This window comes from Varanus komodoensis, unplaced genomic scaffold, assembly GCF_004798865.1.
Source record: "Varanus komodoensis strain SLA01 unplaced genomic scaffold, ASM479886v1 scaffold34_1, whole genome shotgun sequence".
NCBI classification, from domain to species: domain Eukaryota; kingdom Metazoa; phylum Chordata; class Lepidosauria; order Squamata; family Varanidae; genus Varanus; species Varanus komodoensis.
In genome coordinates this window covers 7,608,530-7,624,524 of record NW_025335854.1, presented here as the reverse complement: position 1 = coordinate 7,624,524, position 15,995 = coordinate 7,608,530, and the positions used below count along the sequence as shown (strand labels likewise).

General features: G+C 39.8%; 1 protein-coding gene across 6 annotated transcripts in view; it reads left to right on the top strand.

Moving 5' to 3' along the window:
• Window positions 1-15,995, top strand: part of RALGPS2 (Ral GEF with PH domain and SH3 binding motif 2) — a 95,419-nt gene that overhangs the window by 65,771 nt on the left and 13,653 nt on the right. For 2 of the 6 annotated variants that reach the window (XR_006415580.1, XM_044439153.1), the window contains exons 10-14: window positions 1,811-1,948; window positions 4,604-4,694; window positions 5,708-5,775; window positions 6,305-6,440; window positions 7,428-7,579. Coding sequence is in view for 5 of the 6 variants with exons in the window: in XM_044439153.1 (XP_044295088.1) it covers window positions 1,811-1,948; window positions 4,604-4,694; window positions 5,708-5,775; window positions 6,305-6,440; window positions 7,428-7,579 (585 nt within the window). In the remaining variant the exon portion in view is untranslated. Of the gene's footprint in view, window positions 1-1,810; window positions 1,949-4,603; window positions 4,695-5,707; window positions 5,776-6,304; window positions 6,441-7,427; window positions 7,580-10,359; window positions 10,415-14,526; window positions 15,970-15,995 lie in introns of those variants that run through there. The other 4 variants (XM_044439148.1, XM_044439149.1, XM_044439151.1 and 1 more) reach the window with 4 other exon arrangements.

Sequence of the window (15,995 nt, the reverse complement as noted above, 5' to 3'; positions counted from 1 at the left end):
TTATTTTCAAAGGAAAAAATATTCAGTCCTCTTGTCTTTTTAATCTATTAACCTAGACTGTATACTTAATTATATAATTGTTTAGGTTGGTAAATTATTGGCCACCCTTCAGGCAAGAACCCTGGGAATGTTTTGGGAGGAATTAGCCATTTGTTTCTCCCACTGAACCTCTGCCCACCCAAGCACATTCCCGTCAGCAGCCCTCATTCTGCCAAACTGTTAAGCTTAACAAGCAGGCAGGGAAGATTCTGAATAGTTCGAGGCCCAGAATACCGAGGCTCTCCACTTCTGAATTAAAGCTGGGAAGAATGTTGTAGAAATTGTCGGTTTGAAATTATTGTTTCCTGTACGATCAGACCGCTTTGGGGTTATTTTCTTGATTTAATTGGAAAAAGAAACTAATCAGTTTTGTCCTCTGAAATGTACAATTTAATTAGTATCTGTTGCAAGCATTATTCTCTGGTTTGGTTTGGTTTGGTTTGGTTTTGCATACTCTTGTTTGGCCCTTGGGTGTTTTCTGAGAGATCTATAGCACCCTACTCATTATTCCCCACAGCCTAGTTTGATCAGCCATAGTAGTGCAGTCATAGCAAACTTGCCTATATCAGGATCATTGGGGCAGAGATATCAAAGGCATTTCCCCTTGTCCTTACTGAACCTGATGAAGATTGCTGAGTAGGAAGAGGCTTCAGTCTGTCCCCTGGTTCTGCATATATCAGTAACGGGTATCTGTATATGAGTGGCCTAGCTTCATCCACCACACGACTTGCCCACTTCTGGGTTAGAAAAAGAAAGTTAATAACAGAACTTAGGGTAAAGATTAATTGTCTGTTACAGCAGGAGCATGGCAACTTTTGTTAAGTATTTTTTTTTTAATTTCCATATTGGGTTGGAGGTGTTTTTACGGGTTCTCTGTGCTTTAATACAATGGTTACTGTGTTTTGTCATACCTGTAAGAGGTAATTGCCATGGTATTCTTTTAAATCTAGAATACAATGCAATAAATATAAAAACAATGGATTCTGCGACTACTTAGCCTTGTGATATTCTGTGTTAAGATGATGTATTGGCAACTTTATTTACATAGCAGTTGGGGTGGGAGAACATTTCAAGGCAGTACAGCCATAATGGCCGGCAGGGATATTTTTTCGATTGTGTTCATCTTACATTATCTTTATTCCTCAGTGGATGGGTATTGAATAGGCAGACTGCAGATGTGGCATTAGTTTCAGGGTGTGGACATGTTATGAAATGGGGGTCCTATTTCATGCTGATTTACAACCCCCATTGACACCTACCAAGAATGTCCCATCGCAGCCCCCCCCCCAGTGCTGGAGTGACGGTCAAGTTTTCCACTGCTACCCGTCTCCCTCACCAATACCTGTTGTTGCCCCTCAGCCACCCTCCTGGGGTATGTGACATTGCTCCCTGCATTTTATATGGTATACAAGCCCATGATTGCAAAATGAAATTTTATGACTGTGGAACATCTAGAAAGTAAGAAGCCTGAGAACAGCAAACATTGTGAAGAATTCCTCTTAGGTAGTTCGGTCATATCTAAAGCTAAAGGTGATGTTTGATCACATGGAGGTATAGCAGTTTAATTTTTATAATTAACAGTTAAAGACTTTTAACCTCCAGTGGTAAATGTATTTTTATGTGTATAAAATTTTGTTATTTTAATACTAAGTTCTGTCATAAAGGCAGAACTACATGTTTGATTTCCACTCGGAAATTATGTTTCTGATTTAATTCTCTTCCTTTCACTGCCCTGGATGAACAAATCTCTTTGTGATCTTCTGTTAATCAGGTATTTATCTCTCAGACTTGACATACATTGATTCAGCATACCCATCAACAGGGAGCATTCTGGAAAATGAGCAAAGATCAAATTTAATGAATAACATACTTAGAATAATTTCAGATTTACAGCAGTCTTGTGAATATGGTAAGTTATGTTGTGCACTTAAAAACAGTATTCTCATACTTCATAAGCAGTGAATAAAGTTGTTTGAGTATAAAATTCAATAAGGTTTAATCGTGTGTGTTTTTGATTCAAAAGAGAGAAAATGGGTTGGGAGACGAGAACCACACAATAAAACTTCTGACTTCATAAAGAGCAAACCAAACCTTTTGCCCTTGACTTACACAAGTCATTTTTGAAAGTTAGAGGACTTCCCAAAATACTGTAAGATAGAAAAATTGGAACATGTCAGCTATTAAGACATATCTATTCAGAAGTCTCAGCAGACATTCCTAGAAGTCTCCTAGCATAGTGAATAAGTAAAATTGTATTAAATAATAGCTCTGGCATTGAACTGATGGCACTGAATCAATTTAGATTCAGTATTATCCATAGATTATGGAACTGCAGGTGGTCAGTGGTTTAAACCGCTGTGCCGCTGGGCTGGTTGATCCAAAGGTTGCCGGTTCGAATTCGCACGACGGGGTGAGCTCCCGTACTCTGTCCCAGCTCCTGCCAGCCTTGCAGTTCAAAAGCATGCAAATGCAAGTAGATAAACAGGTACCACTTCGGTGGGCAGGTAACAGCGTTCCGTGCACTTCGGTGTTTAGTCATGCCGGCCACATGACCACGGAGACCATCTGTGGACAAGCGCTGGCTCCCTCGGCCAGGAAACGGAGATGAGCACCGCCCCCTAGAGTCAGGCATGGCTGGACTTCACGTCAGGGGGAAACCTTTACCTTTTATTATTCATAGAGTAAACCTTACTAAAGGATGAATATTTCTTTGCAATCTTTGATACTTCAGAATGAAAGAAATCATGTACACAAGGCAACCAAAAGTGACATGCATGGTAGGACTAGTTTTTTGAAACCATGGCCTGTCCTAAGGTTTCCATGCTTTATCATGGTTTCTTCAGTCATCTGGACCCCGGGATTGCCGTTTTACCATTGCTGGTCTGAAAACAGCATAGAATCACCTGGCAAGAGCAGCTGTGTAAATCAGTGCCTCTAGCTCTCATCTCTATTGCCCTCAGCTTCCTAGCAACAGATGCATCATTGTTTGCTTTACCATTGGCCAAGTGATGTGCCCATATTCCTGTTTATTTTTGGAAACAGAAACAGTGTGAAAATACATGAAGGGAGAAGGAGGGATTGTTGCAAAACTCTTTTTTCCTTTACTAAAAATCTCTGTGGTGGCCAGAGCATCAGGAAAGCACCACAAATATGCTGGTAAACTTGGGATGGGGAAGGAGAAAACCCACCTAGGATTGCAGTGGACTAATCAGAAAGAGGCTTTCCTGACTTCAGCCCCATGTGGATCTGAGACATGGAGTGGAAATACCATATCCTCCAGCTGCTGAAGAAGTCTACTCTTGAGCAGCAGGCAGGCAGGGAGGCCCAATCCACTCTGTGCCACTGCCCCAAGCACAGTGTGGCATTGCAGAGAGGAGATTGATTTGTCCTGTCAGCTGGAGAGAGACCTTGTTCTGCTCTGTGTATTACCATGCCGAGCATGGTGCAGAGCAGATCCATGCTGCCATCTTGAGAGAAGACCTCTGTAGCCATTGTCTGAATGTTTGCTTCACTCTGTGCTGCTGCCATGAGCGTGGGCCAGTGAAGCGGGGCTAGCATCCATGCTACCAGCTGGAGAGGTCCTCTTGGCCCAGCAGCACAGGTGATTGCTCTGCTCTGAGCTGTGTGGCAGACCTGGGTTGTTAACACAACATCATGGCTTGTCATTACATGTGAAGCTCCTTGTGTGTTATTGTGATTACTGATCATGATAAGAAACAATCATTGCAACAATGAGTGTGTTTGCCTGACAGCCAAGCAGTATCAACAGTCAACCGTTGGTGGTTGTGTCATGCAAAATGTGTTAGTGCATCTATGAAGTAGGATATGTGTCAGTTTAAGCATTTTGCTCTTTAGAGTAGCAGTCACAATTCCGTGTATGCCAGAGATCCATATGTGCACACTTACAGGGGTCTCCATAGCAGTCTGTAGCAATAGCTTCTATTGTGACTTGCCCATTTGAACCACCAAATTGGTTCTAATATTTTGGTTGACAGTCATAGTTGCCCAATTTCATATTGGAAATTATTACTGAACAGGACTGTGGGGATACCAAGTGTTCATTCTCATTAAATTTCTCCTTGAAGGTTATTTCTTTTTCTTCATGTCCCCCAATATGTGCACCTTTTAAAGTACCTTTTTCCCCAAACAAAAATGTGCATTTTCACAAAAGCACAAAAATGCATTTGAAGGTGACACTATGTGCACTTTTGCAAGTCCACACTTTCATACATGACTGCAAGTTTTGAACCTTGTGATTTTTTTAAACTTAGAATACTGTTCTTGTTTACACTGGCACTTCCACATGGGTTCTATAAATATGATTGGCAAACAGGGATGGAATTCTTGTATATCCCTACAGGATAGTATCAAAAATGGAACTGTTGTTCTCCAATTATTGTATTGCCTTATATTATGCATTGTGATTCAGTTATCATGAATCTACTTTAGGGAACCGACGGTATATAAATGCCTGCTTTTCTGAGAGAAAAAATATTTATGGAAAATTATGCAGCTGCACTAATAATGGATATAAAATGACTGAGATACCTTGCTTTTTTTCTAGATATTCCTGCATTACTTCATGTTCAAAAATACTTGAATTCTGTTCAGTATATAGAAGAACTTCAAAAGTTTGTAGAAGATGACAATTACAAGTGAGTATAAACAAATTATAGGGTATCACTTAATGACTTTTTCCCAAGGCATTTCCATAAAGAATAAATGAAGGTAAGAACAAGCCCCTGCCCTTTGTTTCAGAATTATTTGGATTTTTCAGAATTTCCCTGAATTGTAGGATTCTGTTTTCCACAAATTATTTCTTGTATCTCCCCTGACTTGCAACTGAAAGGAAAGCTATAGCAATGGTAGGTGTAGTGCAAATAGTTACTCAGGGGAATGTTTCCTGTGTCGATACCCCTCTCCTTCTCCCTCACTCCCCACAGCCTACTACCTCTGTGTATTACCTGCATTCAGTGCGAGGTCCACCAATACAAATGTGCACAGGCCTTTTAAAGTCAAGGCTGGCAGCTGCTGTAGGCATTGAGATGCTGCTGTGAAACAGCGCTGTGGCAGCTGCTGTTGTGCACGTCTCTGTCAACCTTACAGGGCAGGAGAAAACCTGAAGGGAGCCACAGTAACTCTGACGTTCATACGGCCATTCAAAATCAGAAATAACATTGAAAAGAAAACCAAGTTACATAACCTGACATCTAGTTTAAGGAATGTGTGGTTTCTTTAAATAATAATGAAATTTAGCCACTGGATCAGTTATTTTAAATCTCAGTCCCTCTGCTTTTGTTTTTTACAGTTTGAAATGGAAGACATCAGATCTGCTTTTTATTGGAAAAGGAATCCCTCCATTTGACCACTAAACAAAATCCTATTTTTCAAAACTGAAAACCTGAATTTCATGTCCTAACTTGATACCTTCATTAAAGATATAACTAGCAATTCCCATAAACTACTAGAAGGTTATTTGCCATTTAAAACAAAGAAAGATTGTCAATGCATTTTTTTTGAGAGAGTCAAACATTTCAGCTTTGGACTGCTGCATAGGGCAAAACATGAATAGTAAATTTATATCTTAAATTTCTTAAGGATAGTGTGACTGATTGCCTTTCCCTGCTCTGTGATCTTGCTAAACATTTTTGTTTGTTCCTAAATACAGGCTTTCGTTAAAGATAGAACCAGGAACTAGTACCCCACGGTCTGCTGCCTCTCGTGAAGATTTAGTAGGTAAATGTTTATCAAAAAGCATTCTGATTCAAACATTTTAGCAGCTCCTTTAATTTTGTTTTAGAATTACCAATTTGGGGTATAAATCAAAGAGAGGGTAAGGGCGCAATTCTGTGACTAACCAGGCTGCTTGAAAAACCACATAGCCCTGCAGCAGCACCACTGAGAAGGCCCTTTTTGGTGCCTGCTCTCAGGCTGAGGAACCCCCTGCTAAGAGAAGCTAGGGTGACCCCTCTCTATCCATGTGCCAGTAGGTGCAGGCTTTCTTATTTGGGCAGGCCTTTGGCACATCAGCTGATCTGTTGCTGGAGGGGTTATCATTGGTTGTATCCTGTCTCCTATTGATGTATTTCTAATTCCGTTTTAATGTATCTGTCTTTATGTTAGGTTTGGATTACTTTTTAAATCTGTATTTTATTTTATTGTTAACTGCATCATTTTTGATGAAAATATGAGATACTAATAAAATAATCAGTACTAGTCAGACTGAGCTAGAATCAGTTCTCATTTCTTCTTCATTTTCTTGCAGGCCCTGAAGCGGGAGTTTCCCCACAAAGTGTACGAAAAAACGCTGCCGCGGAGGGAGCACTGCTACCACCAACGCCTCCATCCCCTCGGAACCTGATGCCACATGGGCATAGGAAATGCCACAGTTTAGGATACAAGTCAGCATTTAGCTTACAATTCAGCTTAGATACAGTGGCTGCATTAGCAGGCTGCTGTATCTGTGAGTCAGAGTTTGTTTATCCAGAGAGTGTCAGTCTTTCAAAGGAGGAAAGTCGTCACCACTTGTGTGGCCAGTTCTTGGTTTGTTTTCCTTCAGCTTTTTCTGCAGGATTTGTTAACCCGTTCTTTGTCAAACAAACCTGGAAACTCTGGTTTGTTTAGTGGTTTAACAATAAAGAGTTAAATATGGTTTGATGGGGCATTTTGGCGTTGTTTATTAAAAGTGGGAGTTGCAAGTGGATAGCAAGTTGTGCACTCAATTGTTTCCACACAGCCCTGCCAATTTGTAGGTTAAACAAAAGATTGGCCGTGACATGAAATCTTAGTGACAAATCTTGCTGAAAGCAAGCCAGAATTCATAAACCAGCTTCAAGCAACAGTGTCGAACTAGGATCGCTCCCTGGGTTAGGTTTAAAAGCTCACACATACAAGTCCTAGCTTAACATTATGTGTAAACCAGACCGTTATGTTAGCATCCTGATTGCCATCAATTATTGCTCTGTTTGATGAAACCCAAAATGATTTTAGACCCTTTTAGATAGTTTAAAAGGGTCTGATTCACTCTTTTAAAATTTGGCATATGATACTAAATTTTAAATGACAAAATACACACAAGGCAGTGTGTGTTGTGAGTGGCTCTCGTGGCAGGGAGCTAATTTCTGTTGCAGCAAAAACCAGCTGTCTAAATATGTAGTACTATCACTGAGGGTCCCACTCATATATTTTTCCGCTTGCGCCCAAGTTTAGAATTGCTAGCATGATTCCACTCTTTGATGGTCCCTGTCATATATTCTTGTCGAACTGCCTGTTGAGTTACTGTATAAATGTGTACTAGCAAGTGCTGAACCCTGTTCTATCTTGCATGTACTGTCTTTGTTGCAAATTAATGTGCTGAAGTCATTGTTTCATCTTTTGTTTTTGTCTAGTTTCATTCATAAGATGAATACAGCGGAGTTTAAAAGTGCAACGTTTCCAAATGCAGGACCAAGGCATCTATTAGATGACAGTGTCATGGAGCCCCTTGCCCCTTCACGGGGGCAGGCAGAGAGTTCCACTCTTTCTAGTGGAATTTCAATAGGTAAGATGTTAATACAGATTCATGAACTTCTTTCAGCTTGAGGACAAATTTCATTTCAGGGAAGCTCTTGGGAACCACATTCCAATGGTGGCTGGAGCAAAAGAGGCAGGGCCAAAATTACTGGCATGTTTTAGTGCAAAGCTTCTGCTGCCTAGGAGATATATCTCAGCCTGAAAAATGGGGCGTGGAGAGACTGCACAAAGCCAGGAAACCAGCTAACAGATGGAGTCTGGGCAGGAAGGGAAAAGGGCATGGCTGCTTGGAGAACCCCAAAGGGTTTTATTGGAACTCCACATGGGCCGGATTTGACCCCCCCCCCCCCCGGGGTGCTGCAGGTCTGTTTCAAATGTACTGAAGCAGTGAAGAGGATTTCGAGGTATCTAAACACATGCACTGGGACAATGCTGCTGCTATAGGTCCAATAGGATAGTTTTCAGAAAATCTCAAGGCAACACATTCCACTTGCTTCTGACATGCTGTTTATTCATTACATTTACCTTCTGCCATTTCTTCAGAGAGTTCAAGTATACCTAGGATTCACAGAGAGTTTTCCATCCAAGCGTTGACCAGATCTATTTTCAGGTCATGATCTCATTCAATTATTTCGAAGACAGCAGTCTTCTTCCCTCTCCCTCCTCCAGCACATCTTCTAGATGGCCAGAAAAGGCCATCTGGATGAATTGCAGGGTGTAATATTACATGGTGCCTCCCACTGGATAGCCATAAGCCTGTTCAAATTTGGGTGTTGGCCTGCATCCTTAATCTGATAGAAGATGAGTTTTCTTTGGCTTATGCTTCATTTTAGCTGCTGCAGCATCTTAACACATATATACTATTTTCCACAAAAGTAACAAAGCAGTGAATTTAAAGCACAGTGGCATAAAACAATAAAAACAAGACAATAGGATTAATCAGAAGTAAAACTGCAGTTTACAGTTTACTACAAATCATAGCTGGCTGGATCATACTTTAGGGAAGGCCTTTTTAAGGCGATGAGTTTTATCTTGGAAGCTGGAGAGTATCAAGCTATTTTACTGAATATCAAGCTTGATACAATCCAACATCTGCATAGAAGTTCAGCTGGAGGGGTATACCGGTGCGCGCGCACACGTGTGTGTGTGTAATCTGAAGTAGCCCAGTTTATTTTGAATTATTCCTGCGCACAGGGTTATTTAAAGTATAGGAGTATAGCTAAGTAAGAATTTATGAAAGTGGCATTTCACATAATTTTGAAGTAACTTTCCAGTAGAGGTGTTAAGTCAAATAAGAGATGTAAGCCAACTTGGATGTTTACATTTCAAATAATATAATTAATTAAGCCTTGGGAAGTTGAGCTCTTATCCAGAATTTCCATCCCACCCCAGCGTATTTCAGAGATCATTTTGGCAGTATAAAATGATTCTGGCATTGTCTCAGACATCACAAAATCAGCCCAGATTATGTATATGCTCAGTGAACAAATTCTGTGTGCCCTTCAGCATATCTGGAATACTAAGGTGTTTGGGGGCGTTTTTTGCTGTACAAGGGATTAGGTACTTGTACTGGCATCAGTCCTAGAAACTATTCTGAGTAATGTGTGTCTTCATTCAGATGGAGGATAACATAAATGGAGGATAACATAAAAAGCCAAATATTTTTACCTTAAAGACTAAATTCATAGAACATTTATAGCTGTAATAAAATGTTTAAAACTATGACTATTTCAAAAAGAAGCTTCCTTTTTAAAATGTTGACTTTTTGAAGCACTGAGTAATTTGAATATGTGAGGATTATAGTGCATAAATTAAAACATCTTTTTTTGCCAGTTAATCCGCATGCATCCCAGTGATACGTCAGCCAGAGATTGTGGCAACTGCCTATCCGAGTAACTTACAAGGAATGAATTCTGATGCAAAAGAATATCTTTTTTAGTTTTAGTGCATAGACTTTTAGTTTAGTGCATAGACCTAGTAAGAGCTGTCATTTCCAGCAGTAATTTCCAGTTTGTGTTCTGTTAAACTAATAATATGGAATTGCCTCTTTAGCCAAACAGCAATCTTGGTGTAACACTTGAAGAAATTGAGAGAAAAGCATAGCATAAATTGCAAGGAAGAGAGTTTTCTGGAATGAAAGTAGCCAGAAGTGGTATAGAGAATGAGTACATTTCAGTATCCTCAGTCAAACTAGATTAGGCTTGCATTCTTATGGGGGCACTGTTGTACCTAGTCTGGAGGCAAAGGGGACAAGGTTGGAAGAAGAAGGTAGCCTCGGCTGCTGAGTCACTCCACTGCAGCCTCACTAATCTTCCCCTAGGAACAATTGGTTGGAAACTGGCTGGCCCATGGGCAGGGTGGTGGTGGGAGGTGACCAAGATATTCCTTGTTCCAGTTGCCACTAGGACCCCCAGTGGCAATATCTCAGGGTGATTTGTCCTATTATTGCAGATTGCTAGAATAAGGTTCTGGCAAATCCTTTGATGAGAAAGTTAACAAGAATTAACCTTAGAAGGGATTCACAGTATCCTTTTTCAAGGATACCTTAGTTCTTCCATTCCTACAGGGCAGATGTGACAGCAGCAAAAAAAGAAAAAAAAATAGAGCGGGAATGATAACACAATATGATCTCTTTTCTCAGTGTTTGTAATCCTGGAGTATCATGTTGTCTTACTAATTTTTCAGGCCATTTCCCTTCATTTTATTAAGGGTATTTCCACCAGTATTTCTTGGAGCATTCTCCCATGATTGGCAGAGCTATCAAAGAAAGAGATAATTTGTTAATTCAAACTGGCATTATGATTCTAGGTAGCAGTGACGGTTCTGAGCTCAGTGAAGAGACTTCATGGCCAGCATTTGAAAGGTAGGAGAAGTTGCAATAACAGTGTTTTGCGTAGTGTGAAGGGCTGCTTCACATATGACAGTTCCACATTTTCACGTAGGAGAAAAAGTGTAAAAAATGTGTATAGAAGTTGATCACGTGCACATTCCTGTGTGTTCTGCTTCTGTCTAGGGAGCTGTTTTGTGTTGTTGAGAGAGACAATATCTGTGTAGGAAAGAATAATATGTGAAACAGCCCTAACTTTATCATGTAATTGTAAAATTATAGAAAATTAATAGTTATGAATTCATGGCCAATACTCCTAGCATCCAGGTGTCTATTAGAACCTGTTCAAAGCAACATATTTCGGTGAATTAGCCTCACAAGATTTGTTTTGATACTATGAGCAGCTGGCCTTGCTTGTGACTACCAGCTGGAAACTGCTGTAAGTCAGGTCTATAACTTGAAGAGAAACAACTCTCATTTCTTCAGCTCTCAGCACTAGAGACTTTCCCAAGAAAAATAGCTGTCCTGAGATGTTTCCTAGTTTGACACATGGCCTTGCTAGCCACCCAAAATAACTTGAGGGTTCTGTGCAGCTGGGTAGACATAGAGAGAAAGAGAAGCTGATGCTACATGGTCAAAAGCCTGGCAAACTCATGTCAGAAACTGGTCTGACCTCCCCGCTTCCTTCCACCCAGATCAGGATTAGACGTTTCTAACTGCAGTCTGAATTATGTTACAACTGGCCAGTTACGCTGAACTGGTGATACAAAAGAGGAGTATTGCCGAAGTCATTAACAGAAGACACCAACAAAGTTAGAATGCCAGAAAATAGGGAAATGTAGCTTAATGCTCAGAAATTGGCTCCAAACTGAATCCTTTTCCATCCAAAAGGAAGATCTGCCCTTTTGGGGTGATTCCTGCTGCTTGTGGGCCAGTTAGTGGGAACATGGGATAGGATAGGCTGGACATGCACATGGTAGACATGTCATGAGCGGAGCCAGCTGGAGTCGAGGGTCAGGCGAGATGGCCCAGGAGGCCCCTTCTGACTCTCTGTTTCTGTGTATCTACTCAACTGGTCTGCCCTTTTGATCTGCGGCCGGACTGTGGGACTGGTTATGTTACATTCTGCCTGTTCAACGGCATTTCTCACAGAACTGGCTGTGGTCTGGTTCTCACCAGTATCTTGGCTTATCTCTGGGTCTGCTGGCCTTGGCATTTCAGCTCAGAATTCTGATCCCACCTCTTCTTCCAGTTTTGATTCAGACCTAATGGCCTCCTTGGGCCCTTCCAACTCTACTATTCCACGATTCTATGAAATTCCATAGGTTAACTATCTGTAGTATGAAGTAATGGTTCCTGTAATCTGTCCTGAATCTTCAGCCAGTCAGCTTCTTGGGATGACCACAGGCTATAGTATTAATTCAGAGGGAGAAATTAGAGAATATCTACATGATTTCTTATTTTTCTACATCTCTGTCATGTCTCTTCCTCCTCTTCTTTTTTGTAAGCTAAGTAATCTGAGATGTTGTACCTACTCTCATACAAGAGATGCTGCACCCCTTAGACCATTGTACTTGTCTTTTTCTGCACTTGTTTCCAATTCTGCAATATGTAGAAGAATATTATGCTAAACAATAATATGTTTATGTTGTAGGATTGCAGACTGACTCATGCAATGGCCTTTCCTTGTGAAAACCTATATTTAGAAAAGATGATAGAGCTAAAAGCTTGGTTCATTCCTGTGACATAAATGGCAAGTTTCACATCCATCAAGACAAGGCTTCCTTAATTTGCAATGCCACGTACAGGTGTCATAAATAATAGGCTTAACATTGTGTTTTCTGAGGTGGTTGCATTCTTGTCCTGTATGCAGTCCCCCTCTGAGCCCCTCCTTAGTCTCTTGCCCTTGAACTTAACCATCGGAGTTAAATCTATTCATTTAATTGAGCCAGGCTCTCTCATAAATGGCAGCCCTATCTCTGTTTCTCCCTGATGGTCTGAATAGCACTTCGGGAACAACAGTAATTAATAACAATAATGTCATATGGGTTCACTTATTGAATGAGAGATGCAAGATTGCTGTAGCAAGGATGGTCAGTAATTTCAAGGCTGCTGCTTCTAGACAAGAGTAACAATTGCTGCTGGCAGGAAGCTTGACTCGAGAAGATGGGATGGTGCCTTTTGATGTTTAAGTATATTCCTGAAGCTGATCTAAGTTCTATCTTGTTGCCTTCATTGCTTCAGCCAGTTTCCTCACTGTGAATCTACATTCACAATAGAACTGTTTCTTTTTGCTAGCATCCCGCTCAGTTTGAAAGACATTTTTAGGGTTTCCTGCTTGATAGCCAATCATTCTGGTCGCTTAGATCCATATTACTTTAAATGCAAGATTCTCAAAATATAAATAATGAAAGGTAGGTAATTCTGTTTTCTTCCAGGAAGTTGGCTGTGCCATTGTTCCATAATGTCTAAGAGAGCTCAAGCTCATGAGTCTCTTCTGGGTGTCAATTGTTTCCTCTTGCTTTAAAATCCTTTTCTCTGTTACAGCCTTCTTAACTCAGGGAAAAGGCAGTGGGCAGCTTGTCTTCAGCAATGTCCGATAGCCAACTCTTACTATAGGATGTCATCACATCTTGTTTCTCTATGAATCCTGGATGCTAGAAACATTCAGGCGAGAAATTCCTTCCAAAAAAGTGCCATTCGTACATGGGAGAAATTCTAACTCTGAACATGTGCCCAACCCCCTCCATTCTTCCACAGATCTTTTTGTCCTCCTGAAATGGTAAATTCTGGTTCTGCAGTTGGACTAGATGACAAATTGCACAGCACAATTATTGCTTGAAAGCAATTACTGATGAACATAATGGCTTTCTGGAACTTGACTGGACAGAAATGGCTTGAAATTAGAAACCACAGAAACAAACATTCTTTTTCACTGGAGACAAGCAACCGTATGCTAAGAGACCACAAGTGCTGTCAACCTGTGTATGTGGTTTTAGAAACAGACGTTTCCTCATTGCAATGCCCATGTGCTTTTTATTGGGTTATTTATTTATTTATTTATTTATTTATTTATTTATTTGGATAAATTGTTGCTGCTGTTTTTATTCACTTTTTTGTAACACTGGGACTACCTCAGGGCTCAAGACATCTCTCATTGTTCTTAAGTAACACACGATCCTTTATATTAGAATAATTCTGTCAGACAGGAATAAGTAGGATGGAAAAAGTGCTGTCAGACTCTTTAGACAGTGCCAGTCGTGATTCATCTTTCAGAGAACAGCATTCACAGTTGATGTTTCATTTTTATGTAACACTGGGAAAGTCTCAGTAGTTTGATGCAAACTCTTTTAACCAGAAGATGCTAGAATTATGGTTCCTATTCAGGCTTTGCATCATGCATAGCATTAACATCGGGATTAAGAGTACTGGATAAATTGGTCCAGAATTAAGACTTTTCCAGATTGATGACTGTGCCAAAACTATATGACGATGCCATTTATATATCAATATTAAAGTGGGCTTCAATCAAAACAAAAATGCCTATTGTTTTCTTTGGCCAAGGCTTGTCAAAGAATTAGTGATTATTTAAGGCAAATGTTATTTTCTTTTAATAAATTAAGTACTTGAATTTCAATCCAGCTGAAATCAAATGATATAGCAAGTTGTGTTTTTCTTTGCAAATGCTTTACTTACATTTTAAAAGTGAAATGGTGTAATCAGTCAGGGTATACAGTTAATTTAGCCTCTATTTGCTATTTATTAAAATACCAATATCAAATACTGTTGCATCCTGGAATATGAAAAATAATATATGGTCATTACATTCAGGTAATAAAATCATTGTTATGAATGATCACATTAAAACAACAATATTTTTTCTGCACTTCTTTCTTTGCAAGAATGGTCAAAACCTAGAGCTCTTATGATATGTTGCTTTCTCCAGACGTTACCCAAGTGGATTTAGGTACATAGTGTTCCATTTTTTAAAAATAAAAATGATAGAGCAGCTTTTTAAATGCTAAACCCATTACTTGGGATGTAGTAACAGTGTGGCAGAGAGGAAGTTTATTACAGTGTTCTAACACATGATTATGACTGTGAATTCAAAATATGTAATTCATGCAATTTATAATGGAATCCAACAGGAACAGATTATATCATTCTCTTGGTCCGGTGACAAGAATGGCACGAAATGGCTATCGAGGCCACATGAAGGGCAGCAGGTACTAACCCCTTGCATTTAGGGGTCAGACTTTTTCCTCTGGTGTTGGTGACTGAAGTGGCTGTAATTTAGTATTCCTTACCTTTCTAACTTGTTGCCAAATGATGTTGGTAAAATTTCCCTGTAAAAATGTGCCTTCACTCTTGTGCGATTTATAGACTGTGGCTGGCTTGTTCTGATCTGCAAATCCAATTTCTTAAAAGTACTGCACTGTTACCTACAGAAGTTTAAAGATGCTCTTTAAACGTACTTTAGCACTTCGTGATGCTTGAAGTCATGGGACGACAAGAATGATGTGTGAACCTAAGCTTCTTACTTTAAGAATCTTTACTAAGAATGTTGCATTTTTTAACTCTGAGACATATAAATGGCAAGTTCCTGGTGATCACTGCCTAATTCCATTTTGAGTGACATTTTTTGCCAAATGTCTTGGAAGCTTCCATACACATCAGACTGTTTTGCATTCCTAATTAAACTTCAGCCTCTATAACTGGGTGGTTATCCCAGAAGTTTAAATAACTGTAAAAATCAAGCATTATCTGAAACAGAGTCATGCATTGGATTCCTTGTATGCATTGGATGAGATTTTCACAGTAAAAGCTTGTCAAATCTCTCTTGACAACTTGTATTTAACAAACAGATGATGAGTGAATGGAATGATTTTTCCAAGATGTTTCAGAAATCCTTCTTCCCTCAGACGCTTCTGGAGAGTTGATGGCTGTGCCCACATCAGCTGCCTGGCATGCACTGATGCAAATGGTTGCGTCAGTCAAATATTTCCTGTTGTTAAAAGTTGGTCAGCTGCTCACTTGCTAGAACACATGCTCTGTCAAAACAGGTTCATTTAACTGCTCTGGGCCAGGCTTTCTGCTTTCCTGCTGCTTCTGTTACTGCTTTCAAATAAGTTGGTATGTTATTGTGCATGTACTGAGCTTTTATTTTTTTCTGTTTCAGTAATTCAAGTGAGTCTAACAATCTAGGCTTTCTGCTAAGTCTGGAAAAGTCTATAAAGAACAGTTTTAAAAACATATATTCAAGAGAAACCTCTTTTGTTGAAGAAAACTTGAAGTTGAGTTTGAACCATTTGAGCTGTTAGTGTAATTCCACTGTGTCTGTCTAAAGTGCTGACAATTATTCTTGTTTGAGTCAGTTGGTGTACTGAAAAGCTTTCTTGGTGTTGCTTGCACTTCTGAGGGTTGCAACCATGAAAGTAGCTCTTCTAAAGTCAAGGTCTCTTTCCACAATGGGATCTAATAAATGAGATGGCAACATGTTACAAACTGAAACACAGAAGTTAATACCAAATTAAGTTATATTTGGAAAATGACTATTGGGATATTTTGTATTTTCCAGCACTTCACTCCTCATGCTGTTGTTGTTGTTGTTGTTTAA